Raw genomic sequence first — 19,851 nt, forward strand, 5'->3', positions numbered from 1 at the left:
TGGTTGTGTGGAAGCTACATGTACAAATTTACCCGTTTCTACACTTGTTTTATTCAAACTATTATATTATAGTGTTTTGTGCTCAATTGAATTTTTTTGCGAGCAGACGACTTTTGAAAGAAAGTTCCATACTGCATTCAGATTGAACGATTTTCTTTTGTAGGGGTGTTCAAAAAATCACCGAAGTGTGACTTGCTTTTACGAATAGTTAACCGGGTCATTCTGAAAATAAATGTAGGTAATGCTAAAAACGCTTGTAGAATTGAGACGTAAAATATTTACCTTATTTTTTGAGAAAAGCTTTAAATTAATGTTGAAGCATGAAAACAGATATTCCTTTAAAATGTGATACCCCCTTAAGCTAAATGGAACAGTACGTGCGTGGCTTAACACCAACCTTTTACATATTGCGTGCTCTAATACTTTTATGTGTGTACGGAATGTTGGTAAATATTGACATAAAGGTTTTATAAACGACCTTTGATCGAATGGTGGCTAGAAGCTGGGTTTTACTTCGTTCTACAATGAAAGGCAATTTTACTTGTTTGTAAAGGCGTGTTGCCTTTTTTTCTCCCTTATTGCCACTGGCCATACGTGAATTGCAATCCGATTTTATTATTTATTAGGCTCGTAGTTCAAACATGGCGGCTGTGGTTGGTGGAAATATGCGGGTGGTGCTGGCTTTGGCTAAAGACAGTTTCCTTTGCATGTAACATTATATTAAGGTAGGTCATTTTATTTTGTTTCTTTTATGCAACCACATGCATTTTGCAAAGTGAATGGACGTGCCCTAACATTGCAATTGTTGAATTTGTTTTGCAAATTTTGCAAGCACTTGTGTCCGCCACACCACACCAGCAGTAATTAATTGTGTCGCTGTGCAACGCATATCCAATAACCCTATTAATATTTCACTTGCAGCTGTTGTTTTAAATTGTTAATTGAATGCGTATGCAATACTCGTGTACCACTTTTTGCAATTGAAATTAGATGTTATTATGATCGCCATGTACTTTTTAAAACGACTGTACTTAAAATAGTTTGCTCCATTTAGGTAGCACCATAGTTAAGTTGTATTTTTATGCCGGTGTTTTTAGCCCCACCTGTGTTGCAAACTCACATGTGGGGCTACGTGGCATTGTGCTCATTTGGTTTACACTTTATGAACAATTAGTTGAACCCTGTGAGACAAAATTCGGATGTTTTTAAAGCAGTGCAAACAGTTCTACATCTATTTAGCTACTTGTCAAAGCCTGTTCAGTAGGTTTTTTTCACAGATCTGTCATTTTATGGACGTGTTTTGCCTCATGAAGTTCAGATACTGGTCTTTGACATTTACCATTGTTGCCAACATGCAAATAAATATATACCTAGGATAAGCCATTTTGAAAACATAGTTCACAAAAATATTCAGCTCTTTAATATTACGCTTAATTTGTTTACCTTCTTTTTTTTAATGAATAACAAACAAGTGATACATTTTGCAGCTGTTTCAAAACATCTTCAAAAGCATCTCAAGAAAGAAAAAACTATCACCATGGCGATAGATTGGGATGAAGAGAACAAGATGTTGCACCCGATGAATTGCTCCGAGGGGTCAAAAGTCGTCTGGAACTCCCTTGCCATGTGCTTGGAGACGGGTCTACAGTATGTTGCATTTCTATTTGGGGTAGCTTCTCTATGCTTGTGGCTGATATCCAATGCATTGTAAGTACTTTTGATACCTTTTGGTGTTGTTTTCTTTGTGTAGGTAACTGTTTTTGGACTATTTCCTATCGCTCTATCAGTGATCGTCTTCAGGTCACACATCTACACCCAATAGTTCCAAATACTGCCTTGCCCTCTCAAAGATGAAACTCCAGGCCTGTTAAATTTCTTCCCTTTCATACTCAATCAACTTGTAATAATTATTTTTCACTAGTCAGTGTGTATTTATAAAACTGATATTATGTTTAACAACTTCTTTTTCCTTTGATCTACATGTATGTATCCATTTCAATCTCAATCTCTTGACAGTTTGTTACGAGCCAGACACAGCGAAGTTAACGGAACCAAACTACAATTCCTGACACTACTTCACATCTGCTCTGCAAATGTCTGCAGTCTGATCGGCGCTTTACTCTGTGGTCAGCTTGGTACACAGGTAAGTACTAAAGCAATGGCTCCCAAATCCTTTCAATAGATGCTTTCAATTAAATTCACATTTTTACTCATAGAAGTGCCCCTTACCCGAGGGAAGTTGATGTGCCCCTCCAAGAGCGAAGTTCGAGGCCTGTGCCTGGATTGATCCGGGTGCCCTCATGGGGATGAACCCCCAACAAGAGCTAACTGAACGCAGACTTCCCCCAGCTTTCACACCAATGCATCTTGGGACAGCCAACCAAAACCATTTTAAACTCAGTTCAGTTTCAATCCAAGACGTTATTGTTATGTTAAAAAGTACATGAAATTCCTTTTGGACAAATGCCCCTATCCTGCCACCACTTTTTCATTCGTTATGAAATAAATAATTATCTAATTTACTCAATTAATGAAATATATTCGCTCTGTAAACATTTAAAGTTGTGGCAGATACGGAATCTTTCCATCCTTTTCCCGGTGTGCATTTCGTCTGAAACTTTTTGTGGATTCGCGAAAAAGACCTTGAAATAACAAAAGGCGTGCAGTTGTCTTCAAACTATTTTTTGATTTCTTGGTATTATTTACAGGTGTTAATAGCAGGATTTTTAGTTGGTACCGATGTCATATTTTTTCTCCACTTCCTCTACATCCGATGTTCTTTTTCTTCATATGAACCTGAAAGAATCCCTTACAGTGAGTTGTTCTTTACATTCCATTCATTCCCTTTGAAATTTATCTCTAGAATCATTTTACAAACTTAAAGTATTCCTTATTTTTCCAACATAAACAAGTATAGAGGTTCTGAAGCATAACTATATAAGTAACTGTTAAACAATTTTTGTGGAGTAAAATGATTAATGTATCTTATCATGTTCACCTGCTACTAGCAATATACAATCCTACAGGAGAATGGAATAGTCCGGACAGACCAAAAGGCAAGCAGAATGGTAACCGTACCCGCATCATGTGTATATTAATGGCATGGCTACCAGCGATGGTGTATCTCCCACGTGCATCATCTCCATGGCAACAAGGAAGAGTTCAAACATTTGGCACAGGGAGAAATCTGTTGATGGTGTCAGAGGTAAGATAACTTTTTGCATTTTGTTTAATCAGATAAAGAAACAAATTTTTAGTTTTTATGTGTAACAGGATAGGGCGTGGGGTGGCCCTGCTCAGACTTCTTGCCCCCCGACCCCAACACCTCTTGGCACCCCCAAATGAGATTGATAATGACAAAACCTGTATACTGAATACTTCTGAATACATCTCTCAAGTTAAATTTTTCTTTAGTTTCCTTGTAGCCCAATTCACTCTCTAAATGTAAAGAGTGAAAACATCACTCTTTACATTTTGAGTGGTCCCTCAAATGGCTCTTTAAAAAGAGTGGTGGTTATTCACTCTTTTAGAGAGGTTTTACCCCATGGCAGAGTGAAAAATCACTCAAAAAGATGCTAACTTCAATCTAAAAAAGTGGAAGGCCACTCGAAAAAGACTTGTCCCTCATATGGCCCTTCAAAGAGTGCTTTTTCACACTTTGCACTTAAAAAGCACAAGTCGCCTTGTCTTGGGCAATTTTTCTTTTTAAAAAAATCTGCAGAAATATAATTTGTCCTTTTTGTATTTTCTTTTTTTAAATTCAGTCAGCCGTGGACAACTTTGGTTACACACTTGGTATCTTTGCAGTGATTGCTTACTCACTTGCTAAAGTTCCACTTATAAAAGCTGGGGTAAGTATCGGGTAGTCATTGGAAAAAGTACCCCTATTGAATTGATGAACATAGTTAGTGTCTCGAGCAATGCAGGTTCAAATCCCATTCTAGTCAATTTTGTTTTCCTTTGTTTACTTAGGAATTGAATTAAATTTACCCAGTGCCCAGTCAGCTCCCTTGTGGTTTATTAATAAACATTTGATACAAAAAGTTGCATCCCCCCTAACCCCTAAGGTGCATCCCGTTACTGCAGCTTCCCAGATTGTATTATAAACTTGGGTGCGATCCAGTTACAGAATGGCGTCTGACTAAATCAAGATGTCGTCAAAGCAGGAACAAGCCATTCTTTGGGCTTGATAGCTCTGACAGTTGGTAGAGCACTGGCACATTAATCTGGAAGTCATTGGTTCAAATCCCATTCTAGTAAACTTTTCTTTGTACACCCATAAAGTAAAAGAAATGTTAATATAACCATTGTTTATTGTTTTGCGTCTCATTTCAGCTTCTACAGTGTGAATATCTACTTCTTCATTTTCACGTCAACACTTTTGCTGTTTTGGCCAACATTTGTTACGTACTTTCCATCGTAATGTTCAGCCAGAATCTTGCCTTCCTGATAAACGCGTTACCGTGGTTACTCATTTGGTAGGAACTCTTTTCAATGTCTTCTGTTTTCAAATACTATTTTGTTTATATTCGATGTTATTAGTTCTTACTACTAAATATCAAAATTACTCCACAAGCAATTACCTTTATTTTTTACATTGTTATGGAAGTCATCATATCCCAAGAAATAGTCAATCACATAATTGTTGTTATTCAAAAGGAGAGGTCGTCTAACTTTGGCACTTCATGAAATTTTGGACCAGGGGTCGATTTCACTAAGAGTTAGGACTAGTCTTATCTTGAGTTAGGACGAGTTACTCTTCCTAACTTAGGACTAGCCGTTCAGTATTAATATGATCTCCCAGGAATAGTACTATGTATAGGACTAGTCATATTTTTTTTGAAATCGACCCCTTGACTAATATTGTATAAAAAGAAATTAGTTGAGTGGCCTGAAATTTGGACTTTAACAGAGCCTAAAAAAAAACTGCTTTGGTCGAAATGTCAGGGCACTATTTGTTTTTCATTTTTACCATAGGTCCTCTTGGTTGGTAAGCATTTTGCAACAGCTTATACTATTTTTCAACTAAAAATTTACCGCTGTTTTTGTACACAAGGTGTCATTTTGTGGTATCAGTGCGGTTTATGTCACTGCTTTGATGGGTTATTGTAAGCAAGTTTGTGTTTATTCACCGTTATCAGAAATCATTTCAGTTTTCTTTGTTTTATTTTGTCTTTGCAGTGGCTTTGGCATGGTGTTTGATCTTATTGTATCCTTACATAAAAAAATCAAATTCTTATAATTTAGATTTTTTGGCAATCTTTGTTGTGTACTGTTGAAAAGCTGCCCAAGATTTTTCATTAGCCAACAGAGCGGCCTTTTTGAGAACTCAAAGGTGCTCTTTCTTTCCTTTTCTTATAAGTTCCTTTGTTGATTTCTTTCCTTATCAGCTTTATTGATTTCTATTGAGACATTTTACTCCTGTCCCACTCCCAAGTTAAAGAAGAAGGAATCCCATCGTACTATTTTGTCTAGTTTCATTTTTTGTCTTTCTTACTTTTGTTTTTGTTTCATGCAGTTTTTAAAAAGCTTTTAAATCTATCCAGTCAAAGATTGGGGTTTTCCCAATGAAGCAATTATGTGTTAGTTTTACTTTCTCTATTTTTGTTTTTAGTTTCTGTTGTTTATAATCTTTAAAAAAGGGGGAGCTTGAACCTAAAGACAGGTGACACCCAAAAAGAGATAAATCCTTAATGAAGGGTTCCGATAGATACTTTACCTCATAGCTCGTCACCATCGGCAGATCAACCGGCAGAAAGTAGCGGCTCGCTGGGAGCAAGACCGAGATCGTAGAGTAGCTAACTATGAAGACGGTCATGAAGATGGTTTAGAAGATGAGGAGGATGTTTGGGCTTCTAGGCAGGAGCCACGCCTTGCTGCCATCAACGAGGACGAAGAAGATGAACACCAGAGTGAAGATGAGGTGCTTAGAAACTCCTTTCTCCGAAATCCGCAAAGTCGTAATTTCTTTCCACAATCTTCAAGGCCCTATTTCATAGAGCTGTTTAAACAAAGAATTCATTGGTTAACAATTTTCTGCTGAGCAGTAATGTGCAGGATACCAGTCACAGATAGTAATTGTGGCATGGTAGTTTGGTAACCTCATCTGGTAAGCATTTGTTATGCTTAGCTACTTTTTGTGCTTAAGCAACTCTATGAAATTGGGCCCTGGTATCGAGTTCTGGGGTTCCTGACAGAAATTAAATAGAACTTTGTTTCTCCCTTTTTATTGGCTTTTGTTTTCCTTCTCTGAGATTTGTTTTAGTTGTTTAAAGATAATGACCAATTTACTTTGTTATCCTTTTGGTATGCCATTGTCCTGTCTTTAAAGTGTTCTAGAAATAAAACTAAATGAAAAGTGTGAAAAGAGCAGCCAAAGTTTTCATAGTATTTCCAGGGATTTTGTTGTGATCTGAAAAATGATTTGGTGCTGATTATTTCACTGCATCTCAAGCCAGATTATCATTGCTTGATCAAAAGTTAATGCCTCAATCTGTCCAATGCAATGACAAACACTGTGAACGGCTGGATGTGATTTCTTAAAAAAATTGTAAGGTGGGTCACTTGGATGTGATATATCCTTACCGTTATCACATCACAGTGAGCCACCTTACCATTTTTGTAGAGAAATCACACCCAGGCCGTTCACAGTGAAACTTTTCACTCATTTTCATTTGAAATCCTGATTATCCCTTAAAGAGACTCCGGAGCACACATATCGACATGAATGATCCACACTCTGACAGGCAAGAACATCTTGCAAGACAGTACTCTGGAGAGGATGAAGGTCAAAGGTCACCTCTTCAGGCTATACCCCCTCCGCCTGATCACCCAAGAGGTGGGCGGAGACAGAAAGCGCAACCCAAACCCGATGTGGAGAATTTTGGTGATGAGTTAGAGGTGAGTAACATGGGATAGTTCAGAAATTTCAGATCTTATTTCAAACTATCGGGGAAAAAAACAAAGACTGTGGCTGAGTTTGACTGTGGATATACCTTTTGTAGTTACTTCAAAAATTAATGACCGTGAAAACTTACTTTGAAAGAAGCACTGCAGCTGTTGACGATGTTTGTCACAGCTTACCCCACACAGCACTCATGACATGTGTTTAAAATAAATCCGTAACTCTCGATATCGAGAATTTATATTGTTTTAATGTTTTTGTAGTGAAACTCAGTGTGGAGTCGGTTTCGGGATTTGCAATCATTCACATTTATTGTGCATCAAAGAATACCTGTAAATACAATACAATCAACCAACGACGTGTCATAACGTTTTACATCGTTAATTTTACACATTGACAATTTGTGACAGTTTTAAGTAATCCTTAGACAAATTATTAGCTATCAAGATTGATCACTTACCAGCCAGTGCCAGGGTGATTTTAGGAGGAGCTACCTCTCATATTTCTACTTTTAAAGCATGATTCTGCCTACTTCCACTAGAAGACGAGTGAATGCCTGAAAGGCCTGTCACGGAAAGAGGCCGCGTTCACCACGCGGGAAACCATCCCCCCTGCGGCTTAACCTCTGACATGTACTGTACATGTAAACAATGTACAGCGCCCTCCGGCGATTTATCATAACTGGCAATTGGCATCGATACTGGCTATTTTACATATTATAGATTCTTGAAATCAACACATTTTTTTAAAAAGTAAAGCATTTCATGAAATAATATTTCAAGAGAAGTCTTTCACTATTACCTTCTGTAAACCCTGTTAGTTATTTGTCAATCTGTGAACTTAAAAAAAAAAAATTCTGTACCGAAAGTGTCCAATGGCTTTAAACCTAAACTTGGATAAATTTCCGTATGGCGCCACCACTTTTTCACTCATTTTTACAAAAAGGGATATCTCATTAAGTTAATTAGATACTATATTATTTCATATCGAATGAAAAAGTGGTGGCGCCACACGGAAACTTTTCCCTAAACTTCTTCTTGGAACAAAAAAATAGCATCATGCACCTGATTTTAGTAAAGTTTGAAATGCAGTAAGCATGCAATACAACAAGAAATTAACTTACGGTTTCCATAATAGTGTAGCCCTTAAAGTTTAAGGCAAACTGGTTGGAGTGATGAGACAACACTACTAGTAGTGTCTCATCACTCAAACTAATTAGCCCTTAAAATATATAGTGGCCTGAAAATCTGCTCTGATTTTAGCAATGGCGCACAATCACATAGATTTGCAGAGACCAAACACCCAGTGCAATTTTCTGTCACTGGATCAAGGATCACATCTTCTCTCTATCTAAAACACTGCTAGAATGACCTCCCTCTATCCAACACACAGCTAGCATACCCTCACTCTCCCTGACCACACCCATGTACTCAACATACCTCACAACTACACCCATTCAAAACTTCATACTTGACCGGAACACAATGCACTAAGGAATTTCTGGGGGGGTGACTTACCACTGCAGACCCAAACAATGCAAAGCGTTTAAATATAACAAAGACACTGAATAACTACCTACTGGCCCTGCCTACTGATAGAATACTCATGGGGTACAGAGAACTTTGATTAAACTCACAGCTACTGAGGAGGAAAATACTAAATTCAGGTGTCTCCATGAGGTTAAATTCTGACAATGTTTAACATTTTGAGAAATGATTACCTTCAAAGGAATGTGGTTTTAGAGAGAGGGATGTAAAAACATTTCAACCTGAAAAATGTTTCTGCTTGAAACTTTTTTTTAGGTTGTGCATTATTGATTATTATAACTGCTCCTGGGCCCAATTCCGTAGAGCTTCTAAGCACAAAAATTTGCTTAGCATGAAATTTTTGCCTTGATAAAAACAGGATTACCAACCAAATTTTCCTGTGATTTTCAGGATAAGCAAACGACAGCTGAATACCAGTAACAAGCAGTATGCAACAAATGAAAATTTGGTTGGTAATCCTGTTTTTATCAAGGAAGAAATTTCATGCTAAGCAAATTTTTATGCTTAGCAGCTCTACAAAATTGGACCCAGATATTGGGCAATATCATAAACCTTTCTACCTTTTGAAATGAAATTTTCACAGGTCGGTTTTGTTGTATTACATTATAGAATTTAAACAATCATACGTTTCCAAAATGAAAAGTATATTTTTGCCTACAAACACCTATATTGTCAAAGGCTGTAACAACATCGAAGAATAGGACGTTTTGATAATCTTGCCCTGTCAATGTCAAGCAAAAAAATGTGCAGTGAATAGTGTTGTACTTTCAGATAGATCTTTACAGATTGTTGTATGTGTATATCAAATGATGTACTAATTTAATACACATGGCCATTTTTTATTATTAAATTTTTTATTTTTTGTTCTCATCAACTTTAATTGACATTATTCAGCTTTGTGCTGCCAGTTGTTTTTTTAATAAAAATAAATAAATGAACGAATGAATGAATGAGTGGATACTTTTTATACTTTCTTATACCAGTGGGATTTATCTGACATGGCAAAGACATACAAAGATGAAGAAGAAGAAGAAGATGATGAGGATCCAGAGGAGGAGTATGAGGATGTAGAATGGGATGAAGAACTCATCCTTAGAGAGGTAGAGGCTGAGCTACGACGTAGAGAAGGAATGGACACAGAGGGTGATGAGGTCGGAAGTCAAGGCTCAGACATTTCACTAGAGTCGCTGGAGTTTGAAGAAATTGAAATTGAAGATGCGATGGCAACCAATAGAACAGATGACTGGTATGACGGACAAAATCTTCCAAGATAATTTTTGTAAAGTCCAGGGGTCAATTTCATAAAGCTGTTAAGCAGAAAAAAAACTGCTTGACAGAATTTCTTTGCTTGGCGAAAAATTAGTGGTGCACCAGTCACAACAATGTTAACTTACTGTTATTTTGGCTGACCTATTTCTGATTAGCGATATTTTTTGTGCTGAGCAAGTTTTGTGCTTACAGGCTTTATGAAATTGAGCCCAGATGATTTGGAAGATTTTTTAAGCGGTGTAATTTCTCATAATTTTTCCTGACTTGTGCACCAGGGGTGGATTTTACGAGTTAGGACGAGTGCTCGTCGAAACTTAGGACTAGCCATCTGTTTTTAATACCTCCTAGGACTAGTTCCAACTCTTTGTGAAATCGACCCCAGGTACGACAATGTAAACACTTTGGCCGGTAACCTATTTCTGATTAGCGATACTTTTTGTGCTAAGCAAGTATTGTGCTTACAGGCTTTATGGACTTAGCCAAGAAAATTTGAAAGCTTTCTTTAGATGCATGTAATGTCTTGGGTATTCTCCTGATTTGGGGATTTTCTAAAAGTCTTCTTGAGCATTAAAGTTTCCTGAAAGAAGTAAAGTAATTACCAAAGGTTACCATTTGGTCCGAATATAGGGATTCAGAGAGTCTGTAGGTATCCTGAGTTGTAACATAAATGGGACATGGGCGAGCCTGCTACCCACTTTCAGGAGCTTTCACAGACATCTGAACCTTGTTTCTTGTAAAAACAAAACTGTTAGAATAATTTTGTTGTCATCTTTACATTGATGTGTGAGTCCTGCGAATAAGAATCTATACATTCTGATGGAATTTGAACCAAGTATATACTTTTTTCATTTGAACTTCTTATAAACTTAGCATCTGATTTTGTGAACATTAATATTCTATTTTCATTACTCAGACGATTTTTCCACAAAATGTTGTGTTAAAAAAACCTTTGGAATTGTAAGGAAAAAAAATGGAAATGGTTAACAGTGGACAAAAAAAATGTAAGTTTAGACAGTTATATCATTTTCAGATATTATACTTTATAAATGTTTGCAGAAACTTCAAGGGTACCTAATTAGTGTGCCAAAAGGTTAATAGCAATAGCTTTGAAAAAAATATAATATACTATTCTAAAGTTCAAGAATTTTAAGAGGAGAAATTAATTGTATATTATTTAATCAAACCATGATAACTGTATGAAATATTAGTCTTGTAGTATTTTAATAACAGTATATGAATATTCATTATTAACATAAATAATTGTACAATATTTTAATTTTATAAAAATGCATTATTTTTGTATATTGCACTCTTGCTGGGTGAAGCTTTAATAAAGTCAAATTATTGGAACCATCAATTTCAGAAAACTGTTTTGGTCAAGTGCTGTTTTATGTTGTATTGTCTTACGATACGTTAGACATAAAAAGGTAACAAAAACCACCCCTTTATTGGTCCAAATAGCTTCATTGCAGCCCTACTGGGTCTACTGTCAAAGCCTGTAAGCAATACAAACTTGATAAGCACACAATCCATGCTTAGCAAAAACAGGGTATGCCATAAAGTTGACACAGTTGTTACTGGTGTTCCATTAATTGTTTTGCTAAATGAAGATGTTTTTCCATAAGCAGCATTGTCTGATGAACAGTTGACGAAATTAAGGGGGGGGCGGTGGTCAGCCGCACTTGTAAAATAAAATGAAGTCACTATACTTTCAATGACTACTAATGCAATAATGTCCTCCGGATAGTGTTGCAGGACATAATTGCATGCGACACCGTCCGCATAAGACCCTTTTTATATGGAGTGCGCCCTTTGTATGTCAATTTTAGATAGGTAGTGAAGGAGGGAATTTTGACGTGTGGTGGGTCATCTTTGATATTTTCATCTGCAAACTTCAGGCAAAATGTCTCCTTCAAGCCCATCCATAGGATTAATGTCAATGTGGCTGTTCGACAGAGGCTGACCGGAGATATCAAGGTATGTTTTAAGGTGATAATTGATGATGAGAGATAAAAGGACAACCAGATCGCTCAAGTCGTACGTTATCGACCCTCATATATGTTTTCGGTCAGTCGGTCCCAAACTTTGATTCCCGTTTACCGCGAGATTGTGCAAGCTGCACCGGTGACGGAAGCCATGCAGTTTACTCACAGTCTGTATTTTCATCGGACTTAATCATGCTGAGAAAAATGTTTCCTGTCGTTGGTTATGCTCAAACATTTATAAAATGATTGAGTTTTGGTACTAATCACTAGTAAATTATTATGCCAACATTCAAATGAGTCAAATCAAAGAAACATCATCCAACCTCAAATGTTCAAAACAAAATTACTATCTGCTAGATTGAGTTTCATTCTGCTTTAGTCACTAGATGGATCACGTGAGGTGGTTACTATTTGGGATTCTATGGTGTGCCAATATGGGGAAAATATTAAAATATTTTAAGTGAAAATGACCCAAATTGTTTTTTGGGATTTACTGAATACTGTAATAAATTCCGATAAGCGTAATAAATATTAAGTCTACATTAAAGAGAAAATATGACAGATTGGTTTTTTATCTCCTGAAACCAAACATTACTGGTCTGAAATGGTGGAAAACGGATTGTTAATGTTATGAAGTGTGTGTGTTTCAAGGGGGGGGTGGGGTGTTTTACTTTCACGCCTTATGATATCTCTGGATTCTAATATAGTAGCTAAAATGCCTTTGGACAATAATGTAATTAAATTTGTTAAGTAGTAATTGAATAATATTTTTGATTTATTTTGCACGCCATACTAGCTTCTGAATATTCAATAAAATACCAACCAATGAAAGGTGTGAAAACATGTGACGTTGCTCCAATGTCGTGCATGCACAAGCACTGTTAATGGCGGACTGTCTCTCGCAACGTAAAACCAAAACTTGAAAAATTTCAACACATGATAACATGATTTGAACTTGTGTCCCATCACAATGTCTGTATGCTTAGTGGTCTAGTTGTTAACATCTATTTTATAATGTAGCGGTTATGGGTTCATATCCCATACGTCTAATCATTGGATGGTGCTTCTAGGAGACTCCTAAGCACACAGTATACAGTTATTGCAAATAGCACACAAGGAAAATAGTGTCACGTGATTTCAGTTTTGGATCTAGAAACTGGTAACCCTGTGGAGTACCGGTGAGAAGGCAGTGAGAGTCTTGTCTTTTCTATCTCTGTTTTCCGTTTAATCGATGTTTGAAGAAAAACAGCTGGCTGGAGTAAATTCTTAAGGTAAGAAGAATTCAAATTCTGGTGGTTAAATTATCGGGATGTGGGTTCTGGTCCTGGCCGTGACACTTGTGTCCTTGAGTCTTGTGTCCTTATGCTTGACTAAAATTGCTTCGTAAAATGTGCTCTACCAGCGAGGCTTCTGATGGTTGATACACAAGCCTATGTACATCCATATGGACTGTAAAGGGGGTAACCCTGTTTCGGCCCCAGGAGTAGGTGGCACTGGCCCCTGGAAAAACAGTTGATTTGTAGCCCACACCTTAAAGTGGCCTTCAGGCCTTGTGTGTCGGGTGACTTGTATTTAAAAAATTTTTTAAAAAATACAATTTTATTTCCTTAGTTAAAAGTTGAGATGCCATAGAAACTAATTAATGGAAAACCTTTGAAAGGCAGGCCTAATACCCTTCCTGCTTTAATTTGATTTCCAGATTTTCCCGCTTAGAAATATCAGCAAAATCAACATTCAATATCGTAACAAAAATTATAAGAGCCCAAGCCATCACTAATGTAGGCCAGCCTTTGCACTCAATTAAAATTTCACTTGGGGGTTGAACAAAGTAACATTGACTAGAGTGGGATTTGATCCTGCGACATCTGAATTAAGATGCTTTTACTTCACCATCTGAATTGGGGCTCGGGAAGAAGAAAGTTTGGGCCCTGGCGTAAGCCAAGGAGGAGGGTGTGGTATAAACAAAGTATCGGAGACTGCAATAGAGGTAAGGGTATAGGGAAAGAAAGGTTCAGTGTGAAAAACACAAAACTAGGTGCCTGGACGATATTCTGTCCAATTAAGTTTTCGTTAATGATTTGTTTGGGGTAGCTTAAATAAGGGAACATCAAAGCTATTTCTGGTGGTAGCCAGATTGGAGGGCAGAAAGGAATGTTTGTTATAAAGGCCTTTTGTCTTGGTTGGCCTCCTGTAATTTACTGCCCCAGGACTGTTTTGATATTATTTTTTATGTAAAGACTTTAAATTAAATGGTCTTGAAAAGTATACAGTTGAAGTTTATACGGACTTTTTCTTAGTTTTCTTTCATTGTAATAAAGAAAGTAGAGACTGTTTTTTTTTTCTGGTGATGAGAGCGTTGTGTTTTATTAGCTGCACTTCATCAGTCAGAATTAAAGCAATTTACTGTCCTTTCACATGACTTGTTCACAAAAAAAAGTTTGATCTCAGTTTGTCCAATATCCTTACAAATCAAATAATACAGGCACCCTTCATAGTAGAGATTAGGCCTACTAGTCTACAAAAATGTACGACTTACTGTTAAAAATGAGGTATCGAGAAAGCTGTATTACAAGTCACCCCTTGGCATGGATTTCTTTTTACTGTTTATTAAGACAGTGTTTTACAACCACTGACTCAAGCAAAGCGACTTGTAAGCTAGAAGTTTTCAAAATCGTCTTTGTAACCTCCGAGAAGTATCAGGCCTGCACCCTTTAAAGCTGCGACCATTCACCTACTGTACACGAACACCTGTAGTTTCCACTATTGAAAACACCATCCTTTGCATTGTATGGAACTCCATTTAGTGAATTCTTTTTTGTAATGGGGAATGACAGGTAGCGCGGCATGTGATTCCTCGTCGCTTTTGTATTTCTTCACTGACCTTTAGTTATGTCATGTATGTCAAAAAACTTCAGTGATGTGTCCCAATTTGGGTTGTTGCTAGGGTAATGCTGCAGAGGGCAGGGTTTATGTTGTTTTGGGGTTAACTTTTTCGGGTCATGTTAAATTGTACTGTGAGGTATGGCACGATACACAGTTGCAGAAAAACAAGTGTTTTTTAGGTATGATTTTCCTGAAAAACATCTTTTCAAGTGTCCTTGAGCGTGAAAACAAAAGGAAGGTAGGGTACATGGCTGGGTACATACCTGGCTGGCACTGCATGTAAAACATGCTGTTGTATTATCAAGGAAGTAATCCGAAATGATACTCATTGACATTCATAACTATTGACTTTGAACCTGATTAAATATTCAATTGAGCATGCGTGGTTGTACAGGGTCAAAGGTCATATGAATGTTCATAGTGTAAGGAGGTATGGCATAACACAGTTGCAACAAAAGACATATTTTTCAGCCCTAATTTTCCAGAAAAACATATTTGGGTGTGTCCTTGAGCATGAAAACAAAAGTAACTTTGTAGATATTCAATATTTGAGGAAATGTGGTATTTTAGTTTCTGCTCTTTGGATCCTGTGATGTGTTTCAGGGGTTTAGTAAAATACACCACTGTGACTGCAAGGTTGTGCAGAATTAATATGTCTGGCTAAAGATCTATCTCGTGTTACCCTAGGGCCTTAGTCACTGTGTTTGAATCATTTAACTTTGCAAACTGCTTTGTACTGCAAAATGGTGCTTTCAGTGCTTTTCATCATGAGACTTATCAACAACACCAGCATCACATTCAGGCTCATCATCATAGCCAGTGTGTTCAGATTCCCCACCCGTCTGCAAATAAGGTGGGATGGCATCATTCCCATCCTCTGGCCGTGGAGAGCCATTGAGAGCAACATCGCTGTAACACTGGAGTAACCTCTATCTTCTTTCTTTGCAAACCATTTGCTTGCTGTGCCCTAACAGAGGAAATGGTTTGTTTATAAATACAAAAGTAGACAAAAGCCCTTTTCACACCGTATCTCTTGTCCCCATAGAGTACAACCCTAGGGAGGCCTGGGTTTTTTTAACCCATGGTTCCCCCAGTTATGGTTCCCCCAGCACACTTTCACATTGTCCCCCCAGACAGGTGTAATCTGTTGGTCCCTATTCCTTGAGGTTTGGGTCGCATGTTTCAGTACCCCTGGGTTTTATCCCTTACCCAAACTCTGGGATGTGATTTTTCTGTTTTTTAACTGGAAGTCTGGGTGTTTTTTTTGAAGAAAATGAACACAAAACCAAATGGAGACCCCAGCTTGCACAGTAGTGCTTTTAAAACCAAAGATAAATGAATGTAAGCAGGCTGCACACTCTCAAGCTTTCCCACCTGCAAGATTTCATGCTTTGCGCTCACAGTTTAGGGTTTTTTCAACAGCCTATCACATCCCTGTTTAGTCCAGAGCAGGGGGGGGGGAATAGATAGGTGGCTATTTGGACTTTAAAATTGTTAAACGGCAAAATGAAAAGAACAAACAATTTTTTTGTAACCTTCTTTTTAATGATTGTATATCACATTCCCATTCGAAAGACATTTTGGTTTTACCTCGCAACATTTTGTTCTTCTCTTTTCTTCTTTTGTTTTAGCAAATGTACTTGGCATATGTACGCAACTCCAAGTTCACGTCACCATCTACACTGCCTCTGATTAACTTTATGCAGCGTTCTTTGACTGGGATGTTTGCATTTAACACGCAGTTGGCATACCAGCATGGCTTTGTATACATCAGACAGCTTGCAATACATCTACGCAACGCAATCACAGTGTCAAAGGTCACCTCTTCAAGCTATACCCCCTCCGCCTGATCACCCAAGAGGTGGGCGGAGACAGAAAGCACAACACAAAACCGATGTGGAGAATTTTAGTGATGAGTTAGAGGTGAGTAACATGAAATTTCAGATCTTATTTCAAACTATTGTGATTATTACTTTACTCTTGATTTCATATTTGGCATGTCAACAAAACATTAAAAAAAAAAAAAAAAAAAAAAAATCCCTCCCTCAATCCCGCATCCGCAGAAAAAAAAGGACTATCAACAATTTTTTTATTTTATGGGGCCTTACTTAAAAAATTAGTGACCATGAAAACTTACTTGGTAAGAAGCACTGCAGCTGTTGACGATGTTTGTCACAGCGTACCCCACAAGGCACCCATAACCGAAAGACAATCTATGCAAACTCGAGCAATTAAAGACAAGTGACTACAGAGTTACATATTTACAATAAATAATTACAAGTTTAATATAATTATACACTTCTCTCCAACCTTCACTTAGTTTGATCTATCTCACAAATCAATATTAAATGAAAACCACATCAATTAAATATCTAATACTTTTATTACGACCTGTTCCAAACAAACTCAGAAAGGTTTTAAATAAAATAGAATGTGTCCGCCGACACAAACCTCAATTCAATTGAAGGAGAATATTTGACTGGATAATGTATCAATCTCAGTTTAACAGTCACTTTGATTATATGGCACCTTTTATGCACAACTATGCCCTCGATCAAAATTTGGAAGTACTTAAAATGTTTACAATTACAGAAATCCAAAAACCCACAGCTCTCGTAGAGTATACACTGCTCTAAGCTTGGTAAGCGTTTTTGTCACACACAAAGGAAAAGCAATGTTCTGCTATGAACTTAGGACAGATTTTACTCCCCAAAATTATGTACAACTTCCTTCATAGGAGTGACCCTGGAGTTGATAAATACACACTTTTTATACATAGGTTTTGATCACTCGAAGTCAACGATAATAAGTAATAACAGTAATAACAGTAGTGTCTTTTGGACTATACTTTCTGCATAAATATATCTCACATTAGAGGTATACAGTTATACAATAATAAGCAAAGAAACAGTCCCAACGGATAATAGGCGTCCAGTTTCCACTCCACAAAGATTTAAGCTAGAAAATCCCAGCTTCCACACAGTAAACTCATATAAACGTGTTGTGGTTCCAAAGTTCAAAGTTCACATCACAAAGTTGTTGCACCCTCTGCTGTTCATGTAGCAATAACCCAATTCATTGGACACGGGACGTCTTATCATCGGCCGACACTCAGTCTGGCGTTTCTTCTTAGATTTCAAAACACTCACACCCAGGGGTGAAACCTATCTATTTGTTGGGAAAAGTAAACCACAATCATCTAATAAATTTGTCCATCAAATAAATGATAAACTGCTGAAAGTTTTCCATGAACCTTCAGTTAACTTTCTTACACAAAAATTTGTGAACATTTCCAAAGTCCAAAACACTAGATCATAGAGAATTAAACGAACGCCTCTTGAATAAATGTAATAAGCATTGAAAATTGCTATGACATGCAATTTTCAAACCACATTGATTTAAAACTATGTAAACTTCTTCTTGGAACAAAACAATAGAATCATGCACTTGATTTTAGTAAAATTTGAAATGCAGTAAGCATGCAATTAAAATAAGAAGCTTACTTATGGTTTCCATAATGGTGTAGCCCCTTAAAGTTCAGCTCTCAGTAGTGTTGTCTCATCACTCCAACCAATTTGCCTTAAAATATATAGCAGCCTGAAAATCTGCTCTGATTTTAGCAATGGTGCACACTCACATAGATTTGCAGAGACCTAGGCCGTGTCCAAAACGACGACTTCGGCTACAGCTACATATAGATCAGCGCGTCTACCAGTGTTGAAGAATAGGCAGACGCGGGCGATCTAGCTGTAGCTGTAGCCGAAGTCGCCGTTTCGGACACGGCCCAACACCCAGTGCAATTTTCTTTCACTGGATCAACAAGGATCACATCCTCTCTCTATCTATTAAAGATACTGCTAGAATGACCTCCCTCTATCCAACACACAACAGCTAGCATAGACTCACTCTTCCTGACCGCACCCCATGTACTCAACATACCTTACAATTCCACCCATTCAAAACTTCATACTTGACCGGAACACAATGCACTAAGGAATTTCTGGGGGTGACTTACCACTGCAGACCCAAATAAGGCAAAGCATTTAAATATAACAAAGACACTGAATAACTACCTACTGGCCCTGCCTACTGATAGAATATTCATGGGGTACAGAGAACTTTGATTAAACTCACAGCTACTAAATTCATGTGTCTCCATGATGTTAAATTCTGACAATGTTTAACATTTTGAGAAATGATTACCTTCAATTATTATTACTGAAAAATTATTACTATACTTTCTTATACCAGTGGGATTTATCTGACATGGCAAAGACGTACAAAGATGAAGAAGAAGAAGAAGATGATGAGGATCCGGAGGAGGAATATGAGGATGTAGAATGGGATGAAGAACTCATCCTTAGAGAGGTCGAAGCCGAGCTTAGACGTAGAGAAGGAATGGACACAGAGGGTGATGAGGTCGGAAGTCAAGGCTCGGACATTTCACTAGAGTCGCTGGAGTTTGAAGAAATTGAAATTGAAGATGCAATGGCGACCAATAAAACAGATGACTGGTATGAAGGACAAAATCTTCCAAGATAATTTTCGAATGTCCAGGGGTCCATTTCATGAAGCTGTTAAGCAGGGAAAAAATGCTTGATAAATTTCATTGCTTAGCACCAGTCACAGCCATGGAAACAATGTAATTTTGGTTGGTAACCTGTTTGCAAGTTTTGTTTAGGTTTTTTTAAATTGAGCCCAGATGATTTGAAAGCTTTCTTTATTAAGGTGTGCAATGTCTCAAGATTTTTCTAGATTGGGGCACCAGGAATGACGATGTAAACATCTGACGAGCAATACTTTTTTGCTTAACAAGTTTTGTGCTTACTGGCTTTACTGTGTTTCTACTTGCCAGGTAGAGCTTGGTCTATAGAGGACTGTTTTTTCTATGTGGTTATCTTTACACTGATGTGTGAGTCCTGTGAATAAGAATCTATACACTCTGCTCTGATGGGATTTGAACCAAGTATACATATTTTTTTTTTCATTTGAGCTTCTTAAAAACTTAGCATCATCGGAGTTTGTGAACGATAATATTCTATTTTCTTTATTCAAACGATTTATTTCACAAACTGTTGTAAAAAAAAAAAAAAACATGGGAATTGTAAAGTGACAAAATATAGAATATTATTCTTAAGTTCATAACTGAATTTTTAGAGGAGAAATTAGTTGTATATTATTTAATCAAACCATGATAACTGTATGAAATATTAGTCTTGTAGTATTTTAATAACAGTATATGAATATTCATTATTAACATAAA

At 37.1% G+C, this 19,851-nt stretch overlaps 2 protein-coding genes across 4 annotated transcripts; both read left to right on the forward strand.

Moving 5' to 3' along the window:
• The first annotated feature begins 479 nt into the window (after positions 1-479).
• Positions 480-11,138, forward strand: LOC139950772 (uncharacterized). Of its 2 annotated transcripts, none has more exons than XM_071949575.1 (11): positions 480-725; positions 1,488-1,707; positions 2,017-2,143; positions 2,709-2,814; positions 3,027-3,205; positions 3,765-3,851; positions 4,336-4,478; positions 5,182-5,209; positions 5,711-5,923; positions 6,700-6,900; positions 9,435-11,138. In XM_071949575.1, the coding sequence occupies exons 2-11, from the start codon at positions 1,538-1,540 to the stop codon at positions 9,723-9,725; spliced, it is 1,545 nt and encodes a 514-aa protein (XP_071805676.1). In that variant the 5' UTR covers positions 480-725; positions 1,488-1,537; the 3' UTR covers positions 9,726-11,138. The 2 variants fall into 2 exon arrangements, with proteins under 2 accessions (XP_071805676.1, XP_071805675.1); XM_071949574.1 differs by having other exon boundaries at positions 481-725; positions 3,009-3,205.
• A 9-nt stretch (positions 11,139-11,147) lies between these two features.
• LOC139950773 (uncharacterized) lies at positions 11,148-19,592 on the forward strand. Of its 2 annotated transcripts, none has more exons than XM_071949576.1 (3): positions 11,148-11,697; positions 16,220-16,511; positions 18,840-19,592. In XM_071949576.1, exons 2-3 carry the CDS (start codon positions 16,344-16,346, stop codon positions 19,128-19,130), a joined length of 459 nt encoding a protein of 152 aa, XP_071805677.1. In that variant the 5' UTR covers positions 11,148-11,697; positions 16,220-16,343; the 3' UTR covers positions 19,131-19,592. The 2 variants fall into 2 exon arrangements, with proteins under 2 accessions (XP_071805677.1, XP_071805678.1); XM_071949577.1 differs by lacking the exon at positions 11,148-11,697 and adding an exon at positions 12,487-12,976.
• Positions 19,593-19,851: the final 259 nt, after the last annotated feature.

Source organism: Asterias amurensis, chromosome 18, assembly GCF_032118995.1.
Source record: "Asterias amurensis chromosome 18, ASM3211899v1".
NCBI classification, from domain to species: domain Eukaryota; kingdom Metazoa; phylum Echinodermata; class Asteroidea; order Forcipulatida; family Asteriidae; genus Asterias; species Asterias amurensis.